Source organism: Taudactylus pleione, unplaced genomic scaffold, assembly GCF_031769625.1.
Source record: "Taudactylus pleione unplaced genomic scaffold, aTauple2 ptg000092l, whole genome shotgun sequence".
NCBI lineage: Eukaryota > Metazoa > Chordata > Amphibia > Anura > Myobatrachidae > Taudactylus > Taudactylus pleione.
Genome location: NW_028284494.1, coordinates 10,537,551 through 10,557,933, shown reverse-complemented (window position 1 = coordinate 10,557,933; position 20,383 = coordinate 10,537,551). Strand labels below are relative to the sequence as shown.

General features: G+C 44.7%; 1 protein-coding gene across 1 annotated transcript in view; it reads left to right on the top strand.

Annotated features, from left to right (window-relative positions):
• Positions 1-20,383, top strand: part of LOC148527171 (chondroitin sulfate proteoglycan 4-like) — a 49,420-nt gene that overhangs the window by 9,739 nt on the left and 19,298 nt on the right. Inside the window, exons 2-4 of the mRNA XM_088469427.1 lie at positions 12,014-12,177; positions 13,334-16,882; positions 18,174-18,644. Of these exons, the coding sequence (XP_088325553.1) occupies positions 12,014-12,177; positions 13,334-16,882; positions 18,174-18,644 (4,184 nt within the window). The remainder of the gene's footprint in view (positions 1-12,013; positions 12,178-13,333; positions 16,883-18,173; positions 18,645-20,383) is intronic.

The following is a 20,383-nucleotide window of genomic DNA, read 5'->3' as shown; positions in this document are numbered from 1 at the left end:
TGATTGGTTGGTACATTATCTCTTTCTACTTTATTGCTCGGCTTAGTACATCTCTCCCAAAGACTTCTATCACAAGATAATTTTATATCTGCTTCTAGTAGGGAGTATTCAATCTTTACCTAGATTGGGGATATATGTTCTATATCGCTGAATATTCTCTGTGTAGATATCTAATTAGCCATTTATAGAAAAATGCACTAGTGCACCCTCCTCCCCCCACCTAATTAGGTATTCCTCTCATTTTATTCACTAGAGCACTTTCCATCTCATCCTACACATACATCACCACCAATTGTGATATTCCATGATGCAAGGATAAGGGGTCTTATATTCATGACTATCTTCATAAAGAGAATATCATCATTACCAGCTTCATAGTTTCAGGCCTACTTTCCACATCAGATGGAACTTTCGCACCATCCTCCCTGTTACATGGCCAGCGTTGACCTGGGGGAGGCGGGGGTAAATCTATTAAACTGCATTTTTACAGAAGGGGAGGTGTTGCAATCAATCAAATTCTAGCTATCATTTTCTACACTATGAAGGGGAGGTGTTGCATGTTGCAACCAATCAAATTCTAGCTATCATTTTCTAGACTGTTAAAGGGAGGTGTTGCAACCAATCAAATTCTAGCTATCATTTTCTAGACTGTATCAGACACATTATCACCCCATTTGCATTGATATTGTTATAGAATTACAGATAAATCTCAGAGGATAAATTCATAACAAGATTATTCAATAATTTTTTTAAATTCTTTATATGACATTGCAGAGACTACATTCTAATCAGTCAGTTTCTCAATAAATCAGTCAGGATCCCTTTGCCATATAACATTTGTGTCTACTGTAAACATCGGTTTTCTGAGTAAAGTCTGACCTTTTAATATGACAATGCATTTATTTTGGTACTTTGATTAAAATGTGTAGGAATGATATGTCACCCCAACAAAGCATACCATATTTAAAATACAGATGAGTGGTTCGGTTTTGATTCTGTTCTTTTTGCCAAATTAGCACAAGTTCGGATTAGGTTGGATTTATCTTATTGGCTATCCAAAACAAGTGGGAGCCAGATAGCCAATATGATGCAGTTTTTGAGATCCGAACATAACCGAGTAAAACCGAACCCGCACATCTCTAATCAAAAGTATATAACCTAACGCAAGTGGTGGTACCCCTGAATTTATTGACGCTAGGATGGGGTGATCTGGTATATAGTCCCACCCCCTAAGCCTTTGGTCGTCTTAATGCTTTTTGTAGTATTGGGTAGGGGTGTCTAGGTGCTCATGTGATTTTATCATAAGCCCCCCTCCCCACCCACCCCACCCCACCCCACACACCATAGCAAGATGATGAATTCTGGCTTTGAGCAGGAGTCTGCCGATCTTGTGCTTAAGTCCGGAAGCATGTTGGTGCCATATACCTTGTGAGTTCTCTGTTGCACATGCGCATATCTTTGTGAAAATGGCATAGGAGCCATTTTCGTTGTGATTTCTTCAGAGGCTGCCGCACAAGGTAAATATATTGAATGTACGCAGAGTGTGCGGTGTGGGCCCATGAAATAACTACTGTTGTGCACATTTCTTGAAATTGGCCACCCCCTTTTTTTCAAACAAAGATACCCCTTAATGTGTAAGTGCCTCCTTATTTTTTCTCATACTTGCCTACGTTTGAAAACTAGTTTCAGGGAGATTTTAGATGGCTCCACGTGCAGCGTGGAGTGGGGGCGTGACCAGCTCCACCCAATGGGCGTGTCAAGCTCCACCTATGGGCGTATATATTGCCACTCGGATGTGTACTGTACCAAATTCATTTATTTATGACCAATGTTATAGGCAAATCAGTGCTAGTGGCTGACAGTCATAAATATGCAGACAAACAAAATTACAGCCCTGTCCACCACCGCCACATAACTGAACCTAAGAATGTTATACAGTCAGGTCCATAAATATTGGGACATTGACAGAATTTTCAGATTTTGTCCTCTATTCACCACCACAATGGTTCTGAAATGAAACAAACAAGATGTGCTTTAACTGCAGACTTTCAGATTTAATTTGAGGGTAATTACATCCAAATCGGGTGAACGGTGTAGGAATTACAACAGTTTCAATATGTGCCTCCCACTTTTTAAGGGGCCAAAAGTAATGGGACTATCAACTCAAAAGCTTTCATGGACAGGTGTGGGCTATTCCCTCATTATTTCATTATCAATTAAGCAGGTAAAAGGTCTGGAGTTGATTCTAGGTGTGACATTGGGAGGCAATTGGGAAGCCTAAATACCGGCAGCCGGCTTCCCTACCGCCATTTCCCGGCAAGGGTGAAATGCCGGGCGTCTAGATGTAGACGCCCGCATTTCCCCGACGCCGGGAGACCGGCGCCCGGCATCCCGATCGTAGGGATGCTGGGCGCCGCGAGCGGACAGCCGTGGGGGGGAGCGTTAGGTTTAGGGCTCCCGGGGGGGACTTAGGGTTAGGCACCCCCCCGGGAGGGTTAGGGTTAGGCTAGGGGGAGGGAGGGTTAGGGTTAGGCACCCCCGGGGGGGACTTAGGGTTAGGCACCCCCCCGGGGGACTTAGGTTTAGGCAGCGGGGAAGGGGGTGGTTAGGGTTAGGCACTTAGAGGGGGGATTAGGGTTAGGTACTTGGGGGGGAAGTTAGGGTTAGGCACCCCTAAGGAGGGTTAGGGGGGTTAGGTTAGTAAATACTTACCTATCCACGATAGGGATTTCCAGCGCTGTCGGGCTTCCGCTGCGTCGCACTCTGCTCCTGTCGGGCTGCCGCTGACGGGAATCGAATCGCTGATTGGTATTTCATACCAATTCTCTGACATTTGCATTTGGAATCAGTTGCTGTCAACTCTCAATATGAGATTCAAAGAGCTGTCACTATCAGTGAAGCAAGCCATCATTAGTCTGAAAAATCAAAACAAACCCATCAGAGAGATAGCAAAAACATTAAGTGTGGCCAAATCAACTGTTTGGAACATTCTTAAAAAGAAAGAACGCACCGGAGAGCTCAGCAACACCAAAAGACCCGGAAGACCACGAAAACAACTGTGGTGGATGACAAAATAATTATTTCCCTGGTGAAGAAAAACCCCTTCACAACAGTTGACCAAATCAAGAACACTCTCCAGGAGGTAGATGTATATGTGTCAAAGTACACAATCAAGAGAAGACTTCACAAGAGTGAATATAGAGGGTTCACCACAAGATGCAAACCATTGGTGAGCCACAAAAACAGGAAGACCAGATTAGAGTTTGCCAAACAACATCTAAAAAAGCCATTACAGTTCTGGAACAACATCCTATTGACAGATGAGACAAAGATCAACTTGTACCAGAGTGATGGGAAGAGAAGAGAAGGAAAGGAACTGCTCATGATCCAAAACATACCACCTCATCAGTGAAGCATGGTGGTGGTAGTGTCATGGGGTGGGCATGTATGGCTGCCAATGGAACTGGTTCCCTTGTATTTATTGATGATGTGACTGCTGACAAAAGCAGCAGAATGAATTCTGAAGTGTTTTGGGCAATATTATATGCTCATATTCAGTCAAATGCTTCAGAACTCATTGGACGGCGCTTCACAGTGCAGATGGACAATAACCCGAAGCATACTGCAAAAGCAACCAAAGAGTTTTTTAAGGCTAAAAAGTGGAATGTTATGCAATGGCCAAGTCAATCCCCTGACCTGAATCCGATTCAGCATGCATTTCACTTGATGAAGACAAAACTGAAGGGAAAATGCCCCAAGAACAAGCAAGAACTGAAGACATTTGCAGTAGAGGCCTGGCAGAGCATCACCAGGGATGAAACCCAGTGTCTGGTGATGTCTATGTGTTCCAGACTTCAGGCTGTAATTGCTTGCAAAGGATTTGCAACAAAGTTTTAAAAAGTGAAAGTTAGATTTAGGATTGTTTAGTTTGTCTCATTACTTTTGGCCCCTTAAAAAGTGGGAGGCACATATAGAAACCGTTGTAATTCCTACACCGTTCACCTGATTTGGATGTAATTACCCTCAAATTAAATCTGAAAGTCTGCAGTTAAAGCACATCTTGTTTGTTTCATTTCAAAGCCATTGTGGTGGTGAATAGCGGCCAAAATATGAAAATTCTGTCAATGTCCCAATATTTATGGACCTGACTGTATAGGCAGAATGTACTTCTTTTAATAATTTCTGCTGAATTTCTGAATAACCTTTTGGCCAACGGCTGTCATGAAAAAAATGCTGATACTCTCTAGGACATAAAATATTCTTTATGGATCCTGAAAAGTGGGACAGATCCTTTGCATGCTCCTCCACAACCATTTACCCAGACACATTCACACAAATAGATCCTCCCCTCCTCTCCTCTCCCGTGGCATTGCAGTCAATACATTTTGCAAGAGTTGCTAGTGAGCTCTGAACAACACTCAGTGTCATGCAGCTCCGGCGCCGGCTCCTCCGTCTGTCCTCCACTCCATAATCACTCTCCCAACAGTCTACACTGGCCGGGTGTATGAGCTGGGTGCAGGGGAAAGCGTCTCCGGGCATTAGCACTGCACTCATGACTCCCTGTCCTGTACCCGTGACCCATTGTGGTCGTCCCCGCCGCTGATGCCGTCAGCATTAGTGTGCCTGTTTGATTTGTAGGCTATGCTGGCCGCCGGCATCCACCCCGCGGTAGCCGGCTTTTAACGTGACGTCAGGAGTGCAGTGCTAGAGACGCCTCCTGGGGGCGCCGCCTCCTGCACACCGGCCAGTGTAGACTGTAGACTGCTGGTGCTGGGAGAGTGATTATGGAGGACGGACTGAGGAGCTGACGCTGGAGCTGCATGACACTGTGAGTGTTGTTCAGAGCTCACTAGCAGCAGCCGCCCTCAGTATTTCCAGCTTCAGAAACCGGGAGATGAGTTATAATTTGCGGGGCTGCGGGAGGCTCCATTAAAAATCGGGACGGTAGGCAAGCCTGCTTTTTCTACTAAGATTTCTGCAGTGCACTGTGTTATTGTCTGGCAGTCTATGTACTAAGCCTTGGGGCCAAGTGTAATAGGGTGAGAATTTAGCAGTAAAAATGGGATGTAGTCTGGAACCCGACGGTCTAAATGCCGACCGCCGGGTTCCAGACTACTTTATCCCGACTAGGGACAAATGACAGGCGTCTAAGTGTAGACGCCTGTAATTTGCCCGACGTCGGGAGACCGGCGCCTGGCATCCCGATCGAGCGGATGCCGTGTGCCGCAGCGGACAGCAATTTTTAGGTTTAGGGCTCCCGGGGGATACTTAGGATTAGGCACCCCCCCCCAGGAGTTTAGGGTTAGGCTAGGGGAGGGAGGTTTAGGGTTAGGCACCCCCGGGGGGAGGTTAGGGTTAGGCAACCCCCCGGGGGGCTTGGGGTTAGGCAGCGGGGAAGGGGGGGTTAGGGTTAGGCACAGGGGGTGGAGGTTAGGGTTAGGCACCCCTAAGGGTTAGGAGGGTTAGGTTAGTTGATACTTACCTTTAGGATGATCGGGATTTCCAGTGCTGTCGGGTAGCCACTGTCGGGAATTGAACCGCCGGCCATGCGCCCGCCGGTAATACATATCACACCCGTAAAAATCTCACACTAATGCATTGATCGAGTTGTATTTTCAATACAGGAAACACCTGGATGAGAGTTTAAATCTTGAAAGTTTTTTTTGAGTCTGAAAAACATGCAAAGTCCTGTGACTTTATTACATTGGCTGAGTTTAAAAATGTGACAGTTTTCTCACATTTTCTGAACTTTCACCCTATTACATTTGGCCCTTGGAGAGAGAGAGAGAAAGTACCAACCAATCACCAATCCTAACTGTCACTTTACAGGCTGTGTTTGAAAAAAAATGTCAGTTAGGAGCTGATTTATGGCCATCCACGTTATCGCTCTTCAAGGCTTAGTACATAGCGTTGTTTAACCACTTATGGTGCGTACACACTAGATGATATGCTCCCTGAGTGATATCGTCTAGTGTGTCCCCGGCAGGGTGTGCTCAATGTCATTCATGACATTGAGCTCACCCGTTGAACGATATCATTAACGAGATCGTTCAGCGCCGGGCTCTCTTCCCTGTTCCCCAACATGCAGCAACCTGACGACATCGTCAGGTTGCCCTGCATGTTAACCCGATGAGCGATGATGACGAATGACCCGCGGGAACGCGCGTCGTCGTTATCGTTCATCGTTTTTGTGATAAAAATGGACGATAAAGTGGACGACTGAATGTTAACGATATCGTTATCGTTCAGTCGTCCACTTTAATCGCCCACTGTGTACGCACCATAAGGCAAAGAAGTAAGGAATCAGGCACCTGAGGCATTAATAAAATGGCAAAAAGGGAATTATCTGTCAGCAGTGGACGCTCTCTCGGGATCAGGGGCGACAGGGGCGGTTGGGCAGGGCAGGTGTGAGCCTGCCGAGAACAGGTGCCGGCGACACCTGTTCCCGGGAGGAGGGCGCTCTGCAGCTGCGGCCATCCTACTGCATGCAGCAGCACAGTGCTGCTGCATCAGCTTGGGGCAGGGTGGTAGTGTGGACGGCACATAAGTGCCGTCCACACTACACAGCACAAACACACAGCCACCGGTGCCGGCAGCTGTGTGTTTGTTTAGCAGCCGCTGAGAGTCAGTCAGACTCTCATCGGCTGCTGCTCCCACTGCCAGAGCCTCCGTCTTCCGGCTCAGGCAGTGGTTGATGGGAGAGACGCCATGTCGTCTCTCCCTTCATGCAGAGCGGGCCGGCCCGGGAGGATGCCGGACGGAGGAGCAGACGACAGAGCGGGGATTAAGGTAAGTGGAAGTTGTTTTTTGTGTGTGTGTCTGGGGTGGGGGGGGGGTACTAGGGGGACTGCAGGGGGTAGTACAAGGGTCCCTGCTGGGGGGTACTACTACTATTAGGGGCACTGCTGGGGGGTATTACTACTAGGGGCACTGCAGGGGGTACTACAAGGGGCACTGTTGGGGAGGTACTACTACTAGGGGCACTGCAGGGGGGGTACTACTACTACTAGGGGCACTGCAGGGGGTACTACAAGGGGCACTGCTGGGGGGGATTACTGGGGGTACTACTAGGGGCACTGCTGGGGGTGCTACTAGGGGCACTGCTGGGGGGACTACTACTGGGGGCACTGCACACTGGTGGGACCACTACTAGGGGACACAGCATAGAGGGGGATTACAACTAGGGGTTCTCGTGTGGGGACTACTGTTGAGGTGGGACTGCTACTGGGGGCACTGCTGGGGCAGACTGCTACGGGGGGCACTGCTGGTGCAGACTGCTACTGGGGGCACGGCTGGGCTGGGCTCGACTCTGTGTGGCTTGAAGGGGCCCCCGCAATTTAGTTGCCCTGGGGCCTCCTCAAGCCTTAATCCGGCCCTGCTTGGGATTGAGCTCACATTTCTGTAGTTTCGGATTTATTGCTGATGAACTTTGAAACAATGGCTGGGACAGATTGTAATCACTTGGATATCTTTGTACAGGTAATACATCTTAACATAAAGAGATTTCAAAGCAACGGCGATCACTTACGGTGAACATTGTTTTCACAACACTACACAGAAGGACTGTATTGGTTCCTTATTAAGAGGATCTTATGTTCTTCCTCCACAAACTCCCTTTATTCAGCTGAACTGTCCCGTACGAATACTGATCTAAACGCCGGATGAATCTATTAGGCAAATTGTTTTCACATATATTGAGATTGTTTAAGCGTCTCCGCTGGCAGAGTTAGGATTACTCAATTAGAACAGTGCAATTTTAATGTATGCTTTTTTTATTGGATTAATATATTTTTAATTTTCATTAAAGGTATTAGCGGTTTATTATTTATATTAATTTATATAGCGCCAGTATATTCAGTTGCGATTTACAATTGGTGACAGAACAGTAATAAAACTACTGTACATTGGATAATTACAAAGAAGTAAGATGGCCCAGCTTCTATTAGTATGTTTGTTCGCTAATAACTAAGGCCCTCATTCAGAGCCGTACGCTCTGAGCAGAGCGCACGCTCTGAATGAGGGCCGGCCTCCATAACTATGGAGCGTCCTCCTGGACGCTCGTATAGCTGTGGGTCACCACCCACAGCCTATACGAGCGTGCAGTTTGATGGCCGCGATGGTCTTGACCATCGCGACCATCGAAACTCCGAGCCGGAGCCTGCGGTTGAGGTTTTCAACCGCAAGGCCCGGAGTGATTTTGGCTCTATCAGAGCCAAAATCACTCCCACTGACATCACTAGTGATGTTAGTGGGGCCGGCTTCTGACGGGAGGCGTTCCCTTAGGAACGCACCGTCCGGGAGGCACGCCCCCGGCACGCCCACCAAAGGGGGCGTGCTGTCAATCAACATCGACAGCACGCCGCCTTTGATCAGACACAACGAGCGAAGGAAAGTCCTTCGCTCGTCGCGTCTGGCGCATGCGCACGACGGAGCTCCCTCCGTCGTGCGCATGCTCAGTGCAGAACATCGACCCACTTGCGAGCGGACAGCTGCTCGCGAGTGGGTCTGAATCAGGCCCTAAATTCCATATCATTTGAAAGAGGGGACTCTTCTTTTTTTTTTAAGTGAGAATTCTCCTGAGTTTGCCAGTATCGGGGAGATCATCCTCCATCTCCGAACTTCATAACATGATCCGTATTGCAGAGAGTTAAGCGGGTCATACATCTAGGTCCCCGAATGCCCATTCTGCCGAGCTGATCTGCCGAAACTGATAGCACAGGACTTTTAGGCAAGTCCCCGCCCTTTGAACTCGTACAGTGCTGAGGACAGGTGTGATTGTCCTTCGAACTGAAGGGGTTAATAAACTCATGAGTTATCTCTACATGGAAGCCCATGAACTCAATCTGATTGGCGTCTCTCATTTACTCAGGTGTTGGCTACTTTGTATGTGCGGAACTTCAGTTACCTGGACCTCTAAGCTATAATAAATAATGGATGCATTTGGTCATACCTTAGAAAATGCCCTTGACTTGCAGTCTTATCTGCAATGGATTTGGTCTGTAATCAGGAAAAATAATTACCATAAGAGATCATAGCATAAAGTAAAGGATATATCAGGGTGTTTTACTGCTGGCAATTGTTTTAAGTATTTACATGCCTGAACAAGTAGTGCCTGGAATGCAGGAATACTATGGAAATGTGGTCTGTTTCTTTTATCACTGTTTGATTTTACTCAGCAGAGGAATTTCAGACGTATGGAATTTAACACGCAAAAAAAAATATATATGTATAATAAACTCTTTTTAGTCAGTTGCTGATAACTTGAGTAGAGCAAAACCCAGAAAGCCTTTTTTTTCCGTAGGAGTTGAGACCTTTTTGTGGCACAGATGTTTGTATCTTCAGGCTGCTATTAATGATTTATAATTGTACCAAATCATGGACTAGCATAGCAACCACAGTCACGTAGTGTTCATTCTAGCACCCTGCAGCTGTCACAACCTGTGCAGTTCCTCTTTCCTGCTTGGGGTGTCGCTCTATGCTCTGGAACTTCTAGCACACACTGGTCTTTATCTCAGCAGTGTGTTGCATTAGCTGAGTGTGCCAGAAGCACCAGAGCAGAGAGCGACACCCCAGGCAGGAAAGAGGAACTGCACGGCTGTGACAGGTGCAGGGTGCTAGAATGAACACTAGTCATGTAACACAAGATGAAGTGACCAGGGAGGCATTAGAACACCAATTTTAGCTATTTCTGCTCTGTGTACTGTAAAATCCCCCACCCCCTTCTCCCTTAAGGTGCCTACACACTTGGCAGTGTCCTCACCATCCGACATCGTGTCCGATTTCCCCTTGAACTCTCTCCGTCAGTTGTGGGCACGATTTGGTGTTAAAAACTATCCAATGTGACAAACGTTCTATTGTGCCTCCTAACTATTCCAGTGCATCGTTACTGAAATTGTCAGACCTGCCCTACAGCTCGACAGATCTGAAGATGCGATGTACGACCAGTGGGTACGCGCATCGTGATCGTGAGTAGACACTCACGATTAGGACATCATTTACACGATTTGTCGTCATGATGCGACGGAATCGGGCAAATCGTGTAAAATATCGCTAAGTGCGAAGGCACCTTTAACGTGGCATGCTAAGAGCTGTATGTGAAACTGGCTGCCATATTTGTTGAAAATTCCAGAGTAATTTTGAAAATTAGATAATGGTTTGTAGAAGTATGGCTAAGTAAAATCAAATGCATGCTTAAAACTAGACTTTCTTGGAATTTAAACTTTTTTTTTTTATATCTACATTTCTTCATTCGTGTGTTTCAATGGTCCCATTTCCATGATTTAAAACTTAGCGTTTCCTACATTTTACACAACACAAATGACGCTGATAAGTGATTTTGTCTGGTCTTATTTCTGTACAGTAGTTTATGGCTGTTTGCATGATTTTCTGCACCTGTCAGCAATGGTTGTGGCTTAAATAAATAAATACACTAAGTACAAGGGATGCACACATATTTTTGGCCATGTAGCCTATGAGTGGACTAAACCATGAAAAAGTAACCGCTCATTTACCCATTGACATCACTGAGGCTTGAACTGCCTAACTCCTATGCAGGCAGGGTCGCTGAGATTCCTGGCGGTCCTCGGTACTCTGAGGGGCGTGGACGTCGGAGGGGTGCGGCTACACCCCCATGTCTTTTATATCTTTTAAAAGTATATGGATAGTGTCATTCTAACACCCTGCACCTGTCACAAACCGTGCAGTACCTCTTTCCTGCCTGGGGTGTCGCTCTCTGCTCTGGTGCATCTAACACATTCAGCTAATGCAACAAACTGCATAGATACAGACCAAAGTGTGCTAGAAGTACCAAAGCAGAGAGCGACACCCCTGGCAGGAAAGAGGAACTGCACAGCTTGTGAACACTAATGTGTATATATGAACACTAATGCATATAATAATAATTTTATTTATATGCACTTTTCTCCAATAAGACTCAAGGCAGGTTATTCAGCCGGAATTTAGCTAGGTGCCCAGGAGCTATTCAATTCCTGTGCCCGACGAGAATGCTCGGGATTAGCCGCATTAAGCAGCTTCTACCGTGCTAAGTGGCGAGCGTGATGCAGATACGGAGCACTCGTCACTCGCAACTAACCCCAGAGCCCTACTTAATGTGGATTTCTGCTCGCACCTCAGGAGGGTGCAAGCAGAATTTCTCAGCCTCTGGGCTAGTTGCGGAAATCACTTGAATATCCCGGAGCTAAATTCCCCTGTAACAATTGAATCGCCCCCAAGGCGTAGTACACAATACAGTGAAGGCGAGGCAGCCGACATGTTCACACTACAACAGTTACAGTGAGGAATATACAACATAGACAATACAGTTCCAGTGGTGGTAATATATAAATGTATATGTTAAATGTATATACTCCAGGGATTGTGGACACTGCACTGCACACTGCACTGCACACCTCCCTGCAATCATGGTTCCTTACAGAGACCTGGCCCGGGTAATGCTTTCCAGCTTCCCCCCCCACCCTCTCAGCGGCCCTGTATGCATGGACATAACAGCAGCTTATGGCATTCCAAGCGGCTTGTACAGGGCCCAGGGATGAGCATGAGCATTCATGTGTCTTTCATTTAGTGCCGTCAGTAGGGGGTAGCCGACCGCACTGGCATCTGAGGGGATTGACACCAAAATAACAGAGCAGCTATGTTGTCACCAAGCAGGGGTGATGGATGACGCTCGTATCCACTGTGCCAGGACTCGGGAACGCGACACGTAGTCACGTCCCCAAAACATCATACACCAGGGGACGTGGTGTTGCAGACACAAGGCCATGCCCCCTTTCTCACGCGAGGAGTCCACAGTGGCGCAATGGGTGACACCAACCCTAGTGACGCCACTGCTTTCATTTCTATTGCACGTTTTACTTCAACACGTTGATAAATAAAGCTATGAAACAAAATAACAATATCTGTATTACTATTAGTTTGTATGATATCTGAACCAATCAGTACTTATATAATTAGTTTCATGTTTATTTTCTCTGTTTTTTTTCTTTCCCTGTCACAGCTTCTTTTTATGGTGAAAGTTACGTTGAATTGAAAAAAGTTGAATTGTTTGCCAAATCGTCTCTTCAGTTACGTTTTCGAACCAGCAAAGCAAATGGGTTACTGTTCTTGGCAGCTGGGAAAGAGGATTACTGCTTGGTTGAGCTACGCGCAGGACGTGTACAGGTGGGACATGTACATGACAACCTATGACTAGTTGCTTCTCCTTATTCTTTCAGAACCTGGTATCATCTTGGAGAACTTTTTATTTTTTTAATTTTTTGTACTTCAAACTAGTTTAGTGCAGACCTCATACATGCCTCACTGTACTGTACAGGGATTACTTAACTGCTTTTTCAAAAAGTTTCCCAGTCCTTGATCACAAATACCAAATTAATTATTATAATTAACTCTTATTTATATGGCACCACTAGTGTTCCGCAGCACCTTACAAAGTACATAAACAAATAAGTGAACAGTGACTTAAAGTACAATACAATAGAATGCAGGACAAGGACATGGATAATATACATTGCTACAATCGCGACCATAATACCCAAATAGCAACAGAGAACGAAGAGGGCGGTCAGGAGAGTAAAGGAAGATGAGGTCAGAGATGTAAATGGGAGAGGAATGGATGAGGACTTTGTAAGTGAGTGTAAGAACCTTGAATTGGGTTCTGAAGGGGAAGGGGAGCTTGTAGGAGAGGGGAGGCAGATGTAGAACGTTTGGAGAGGAAGTGAATGTGCCCCTCCCAGCCAAATGTTTGTCATTTAGCACCTGTTTAAATAGGTGCCATGGTGATTCAACCATATGTCCCTTCCAGTGAACAACTCATTGATAATATTTGAATTTTTCCCAATGGGTCATCTTCTTCACCCACGGTTGCACTCTGACAATATCTGTGGCACTGAAAATGATGTAAGGGGTGCGGGCACCTTTCCGGACAGCTGCATGAAGACTGAGGGTTAGACTTAGGCGAAAATTACCCCAGGCCCCCCCCTCCACTATTTTTTTTTTTCAATGCATCTTTAAGGGTCTATGATTTAAAGGGCTGATTCAGGGTTGGGAGCCAAGCTAATAAAAAAGGAGCAATTTTGCTCCTGGGCAAACCATGTTGCAATGCAAAAAGGTCCAAATACATTAGTTGTATTTTAATGCATGTAGCCCACAAATACTGGACCGCTTTTTGTTTATGTTGTGAAGTTAGTACGGCAAGAAGCTACCTTCCATAGATCTTTTTGCAAGCTCATGCTGCCATATTAATAGTCTGTGTTCTCAAACTATATATTTGTGATTTTAAGATCATCTGCTGCTGACAAATTTTTTTTTTTTTTTTTAGGTGAAATTGAACCTTGGAGAAGGTGAACTGGTGCTTCTCCTTGACCAAGGACCTAACTTAAATGACTTGGAATGGCACTTTGTTAAGTTACAACAGGAAAAGACAGATGTTATACTTACAGTTGATAAATATGTGAAATCTAATGTCATGAGTCCTGGTGGGTCGAATACACTCAATGTACAACATGGTCTCTATGTAGGTGGACTTGGAGACCTCAAAGTCCCATATGCGAAAGGAGTACATCAATACTTCAGGGGGTGTCTGGAGGATGTTGCGTTCAATGAGTATGAATTGCTTTCTTCCCTTAGGCCATATCCTGGTCTGAAAAATGTCCATGAGGTTTCTCTAGGATGCAGTGATGAGTTCTTTATAAGTGAAGATGATCCCATCAGTTTGTTCAGTTCCAAGTCTTACTTAGTATTTCCCCGTTGGACCATAGAAGAGGCAGCAGTCTGGGAGTGCCTTGTGCAGGCCTCTTTTGGAAGAGGTTTACTTCTGTATCATTCTGGAAAAGCTGAAGATTTTATTTCACTGGAAATAATTGATTGGACTGTGAGAGCCACGATCAGAAAAGGCAAAAATATTGTACATCTCAATTCCACAGGTGCCATCACCGAAAATAAATGGCATCATATTAAACTTAAAATCACATCAAGATATCTTCACCTGACACTGGATGAAAAAACAGAAAGAGCTTTGCTCCCTTCTCACATTAAAACGCACGGTTCCTTGTACGTAGGCGGCGTCGATGATGCTTCTCGTGACCACGTAAGAAGCTTGGGTCTAACAACACTTTCCGGAAAGCATGCGAAGGGAGGAGCATTTAAAGGATGTATTAAAAACATAAAGGTTAATTCGGTGAAGTATGGATTAAAAAATGTCTTGGCTACGAGGGATATTTCACCAGGTTGCAAAACTGAAGTGGTGTTGAGTACCGTACCAGCAATAGAAGCAAGAACTTCCCGACTAACATTTGTGGAACCTACCACTTCAATTTCTACCACATTGGCAACAAAGAATAATGGAAACGATAACTTTATTGTCCTTAATAACTTGGTGGTTCAGGAGGGTAGCAAAGCAACTTTACAATCTAAACATATCAAATTGAATTTGGACTTTAAAGGGCTTGGCCTGCGCCAGTCACAGGTTTCGTTTACGGTAGCTGAATACCCGCTCCATGGCGAGCTGAAAATGGATGTTTCTTCGCAGCAAGATAAGGACACATTTACTATGCTGGATCTGTGGCATGGGCGAATAACGTATGTTCACGATGGCTCAGAAGGAACAAGTGATAATTTTAGCTTTTCTGTTACTGCAACCAGCAAGAATGAGAAGCCCTTGTATCTGCGAGAGAAAAAACACCATGTCTTCAACATTATGGTGACACCATATAATGATGCTCCGGAACTGTTACTACCAGAGGGGAACTTGTTCACCTTACTGGAAAACTCCAAAAAACGTCTTACCGGTAATCTGCTAAACATTTCTGATGTCGACACGGAGCCGCAGAACCTGCATTTGGTGATACTTGGCAACCTCAATAAAGATGCTGGATTTTTAGAAAACGTGAGAGATCCAGAAAATGCACTTACCACATTTTCTTATTCCGATCTACTTGAAGGCAAAATTTTTTATGTCCACCATGGGGTCAAGAACGCCAGGCTGGTGCTGAGGGTTAACGATGGTGACAAAGTGAGCAACACTGTTGTGTTGAGAATTTTGGCAGTTCCTCTTAATTATAAAGTAATGAATAACACCGGGATTGTGGTGACACAAGGGGGAAATGCGTTAATCCAGAGCAGCAATTTAGCAGTGGAAACCAATGCAGTGAATCAGGACGTAGAAATTAAGTATGACATTATTGAGATGCCAAAGTTTGGTCAGATCCAGAGGAGAAGCTCTGGAAATGAATGGAAGCAAGCTGTCTCATTTACTCATCGTTCTCTTGAGCGAGACCGGGTGCGATACCTCAGTACTTACAAGGAAATTCAAGAAGCGGACGTAATGGAAAAAGTTACATTGAAAGTCACCATAGCAGACCGGTCCAGTGAAGATCTAGTGTTTCCAATTAAAGTTCGGTGGCTTAAATATACATTGCTAAAAAATGTTCCTTTAAACATTGAAAGCAGAAAAAAGACCACAATTGGGTATGACAACCTACACGCTGTTGTAGAGGGCATTACAATTGAGGACAAAGATATAAATTACAAGATCGAGTCTTTGCCCAGTAAAGGGAAAATTCTGAATAAAAATGAGGTTTTAAGCGAAAATGCAATATTCAGCCAGTTGGACGTCACAGAAGGAAAGATTGAGTATGAGCTAAGCAATCGGCATCATGAAGACACCCAGGATACCTTTAATTTCATATTGTTCACCCAGCATGTGGAGTCCAAACCGTATAATTTTACAATTGAAATTAAAGCAGATTTGAACAGCATCATTCTGACAAACAAGGCCTTGTCGGTAGTAGAGGGTGAGACGCAACTTGTAACTAAAGATGAACTCTTCGTTGAAACATTAAGTAATAAAATGTTTTTTTACAAGGTTTTGAAAAGTCCACTCCATGGCAGGCTGAAGCTGATCAATTTTTCAGATTCCCTTCTAAGCAACGATAACATCACCTCCTTCTCCAGTCGAGATATTTTTGGTGAACGTCTCATGTATGTCCACGATAACTCTGAAACGGTGGCAGATTCCTTTGTTGTTCTTGCTTCCTCTGTAGCTTTCGAGCCTGAAAATATTGACCTAGCCACTGTTCCCGTGCAGACAGAATTCACTTTTAATATATCAATCGTGTTGAAGAATGATGAGAAGCCCATCCGTGTGGTTGACCAGCTTTTGCATGTGGTTCGGAACGGCCAGAGGTTGGTGACTCTGGAAGACTTGTGCTACCATGATCCTGACACTGATTTTAATGATGGGCAGTTGTTGTATTCCAGACGTGGTATTCCAAATGGAGATCTCGTTTTAGCTAATGATACTTCAAAGAAGCTTTATCAGTTTACCCAGGAAGACTTGGAGGAAAAACGCGTACTCTTCATACATCACGGTGTAGACTACGGTCGCTTTGTCCTGTTTGTAACTGATGGAAAACATTACACATCCTCACTTCTAGAAGTGAGTGCATCAGAACCCTACATTAAAGTAATTACCAACACAGGGTTGTTAGTGCAGAAAGGCAAAGAGAGCATACTAACCACAGCAAACTTTAGTATTGCTACAAACTTGTACGTCGAAAGTGATCGGGACATCATTTATAATATTCATTTACTACCAAAACATGGAAAGATTTATGTTAAGAACTTGATCAAAGGATCGTTCACCCACCAAGATTTAAAAAACAGCCACGTGGTTTACAAACATAATGACGGCAATTATCTTTCTGACGCGTTCAACCTTGCCGTAGATACTAACACGATGACTGTGGATGTTGAAGTTAAAGTTCGCGTTTATTTGGAAAGTCATCAGCAACTTCCAACTGTGCAACATCTTAACAGCCTAATAGTAGAAGAAGGAAGACCGGTTAAAATAGACAAAGACAAGTTGCAAGTGAGTATTTTTCATGATTTTGATTAACTTCCATTGTAGTGATTACTTACCTGTTTTATTGGAGGTGAGATATCAATGTGATAATACCTTTATCCAAAATCCACATCATTGAAACAAGTCTACTATAGCTTCTCTGGCAGTATATGAATCTCTAATGCCTGTAGTTCCAAAATATTGTTAGGCTATTTTAGATAAAATGTATATGAATAACTAATAGGGAGTTTGGAACACCTGTGTTACCTGGAACCAGGGAGACTGACTGCAGCCAATACTGCTTGTTCATTCTGTACTGTAGAGTTGTGGACTGAGAGTTGGGCCTCGGCTTTAGGAAATAGAGGATCAAAACTGATTAGAAGAGTGGTCTTTGGGCAGGGGAAAGGTTTGACAATATTGATGGCGTAGCTTAACGAATAGTCAGGTCTGGAAGGTCTTATAATGACAGCGAGCCAGCAGAAGGGAACACGCAACCCTCAAATTGGCTTAATGTATTGTAACACGGGCTATAGAAATGAGAACTCTGGACAGGCAGGTATTTGGTAAAGCAGTGGCTTTTATTGGCAGCAAACACTGCACCTTAGCATACTTGAGCATAGGCCTGGATACACACAGGCTCAGAACAGAAAATAAGCAAATAAACCTAAAAGTAAATGTCCCAGCACTCCATGTGCTTAACAGTCAGCAGTTCCAATATCCATGGACCTTCCAGGCCCTGGCACTCTAATGCTAACCACCACCCCTGGCCTATCGCCTGGCCAGCTTGTCCAGGATCAGGAGCCAAGAGCATCAGGTGTGTGAGAGTTTTAAACCCTTCCTGTGCTGCTGACTTCCTACTGGCTCTGGGTGACCTGGAAAAGCCGGAGTTGCATATGCTATTGCAGCTGCAAAATGTGCCGATCTTGTTTTCCTCTCCCACTGTGACCACCTGGATTTTCACACCTCCACTGCTAATGCAGAATGCCCAGGCCTCACTCCTGCCTCCCTTGGAGGGAGCTGATCCCACCAGAATGTGGGCAATTCAGGTGAGCGACAACCCCTCTCACCGCAGTATGTACTGAGAGATAGCATACAACTATATCCAGCAATATACATATTCCTGTATAGGGCGCAAATAAAAAATTTTTTTCTTTGAGGGCCATTTTTGCAGCCATTGTTGACCTCTGTTTTGTTTGTTTTTGTGAACCCACTTTTGGACAAATGTATTTGAAATGTAAGCCTGTGCACTGCAATAAATAATTGTATTTGAATGTAAAATTTGGCCTCCCATCAATCTCCATGTGTCTCCTTATTCCAGGTTGTCCATGTGGATAACACGCCAGATGAGATTGTTTTTACAGTGATCAGAAGTCCATCACATGGACATATCCGTAGATTTGCATATGTTGAGGGCCGCTTTCCTGAAGATCCAAAGTCTACCATGACGTTTACCCAGCAAGATATCAACAAAGGGAACCTCCAATACGTACAGACGGAGGCTGGCTGTTTACATGATAACTTTACCTTGGATGTTACCAATGGGGTGCGAGAGATCAACGGGATTACGTTCTCTGTGGATATAATTCCAATCCAGATTCCTCTAGAGGTCCAGAACATTACTGTGAGGGAAGGAGCATCCAAAGCTCTGACACAGGATCATCTATACATTCCTACCAAGCATTTCCAGGGCCTTAATTCTGAGTTTGTTTTATTAGATGCACCCAAGAACGGCTATATTGAAAACACCAGGTTTCCTGGGATAAGGTTATCTAGATTTACCAGAAAACAGGTACAGTGTGCATTACATGATTTAAGTGATCACCAAAATCCAATAATTCAAATATGTATATATTTTACAAATGTTAAAAGTACTGTATGCTTAATTATAAAAATGCACTGTATTTATATATATTTTTCCTTATTACTGATGTAGGCTTTGGTCTTCTTGCAAGTTGAAAACTGCATTTTTTTTATGTAGGAGGTTTAAGATGAGTTTGACCAGGGACAAAATATCTGTTGTATGAACTAATTCATCTTCTAGATCCCTTTGGATATCCACTATCTAAGGGTTCAGCAAACTGTAAGGAAAAATTTGTATCCATTCACTTTATTGGAGATGCCAGAGCAGTGAGGAGGTTTCTGGAGGCTGATGTGCTGATCTTGCCGGAGGGAGTTATTTGTCCAGTCAAGTGAATGAGGAGTCTATTTACTAAGCCTTGGATGGAGATGAAGTCGACGGAGATAAGGTACCAACCAACCAGATCCTAACTGTCATTTTTTAAACACGTCCTGTGACATGGCAGTTAGTATCTGATTGGCTGGTACTATATCTCTGTTCATTCTATCTCCATCCAAAGCTTAGTAAATAGACCCCTGAGTCTCTGTGACTGTCAGTGTCACAATATGGGGGGGGATTGAAATCAAGCTGTAACTCATAGGCTGAAAGATGGACTGTGAAAGCAGCAGAGTCCCCTAACCACACAATAGTGACGGAGAACTCATGAAACAGTTGTGTTGCCAAGCGGAGCTCTACACGGAAGGCAACTCCAACATTCAGTTTATTGGTACCCCGAGCAGTAAGAACTGTTGCTGTTCTGATGGTGACTTACTGACCTCCTCCCACATTATACTGGTTCAGACTTTTTCCCGCCTGGTTCCTGCCACATAACACTCATTCTCCACTCCCTTCGCTGGCTGCCTGTAAGATGGCAAATTTATTTCAAGATTAGCTTACTGACTTTCCAAGCTCTACGTAACCAGGATCCAAAGTATCTGGAGCAGCTTCTGATAACTTACACCCCACTGGCTTACCTCCATCTGAAGATGAAACAGACGCAAGACCAACTGGTTTACTCAGCATTTCATTAATGCCCCTTTTAGTTTAGTGTATTGTGGCAGTGTGATGTCCTGAGTGACATAGGAGTGTATTGTGGCAGTGTAATGTCATGAGTGACAGAGAAGTGTATTGCAGCAGTGTGATGTCCTGTCCTGAGTGACTGAGGAGTGTATTGTGGCAGTGTGATGTCCTGAGTCACTGAGGAGTGTATTGTGACAGTGTGATGTCCTGAGTGACATAGGAGTGTATTGTGGCAGTGTGAGTGACAGATGAGTGTATTGTGGCAGTGTGATGTCCTGAGTGACAGAGAAGTGTATTGCAGCAGTGTGATGTCCTGTCCTGAGTGACAGATGAGTGTATTGCGGTAGTGTGATGTCATGAGTGACAGATGAGTGTATTGCGGCAGTGTGATGTCCTGAGTGACAGATGAGTGTATTGTGGCAGTGTGATGTCCTGAGTGACATAGGAGTGTATTGTGGCAGTGTAATGTCATGAGTGACAGATGAGTGTATTGCGTCAGTGTGATGTCCTGAGTGACAGATGAGTGTATTGTGGCAGTGTGATGTCCTGAATGACATACTGTAGAAGTGTATTGTGGCAGTGTGATGTCCTGAGTGACATACTGTAGGAGTGTATTGTGGCAGTGTGATGTCCTCAGTGACAGAGAAGTGTATTGCAGCAGTGTGATGTCC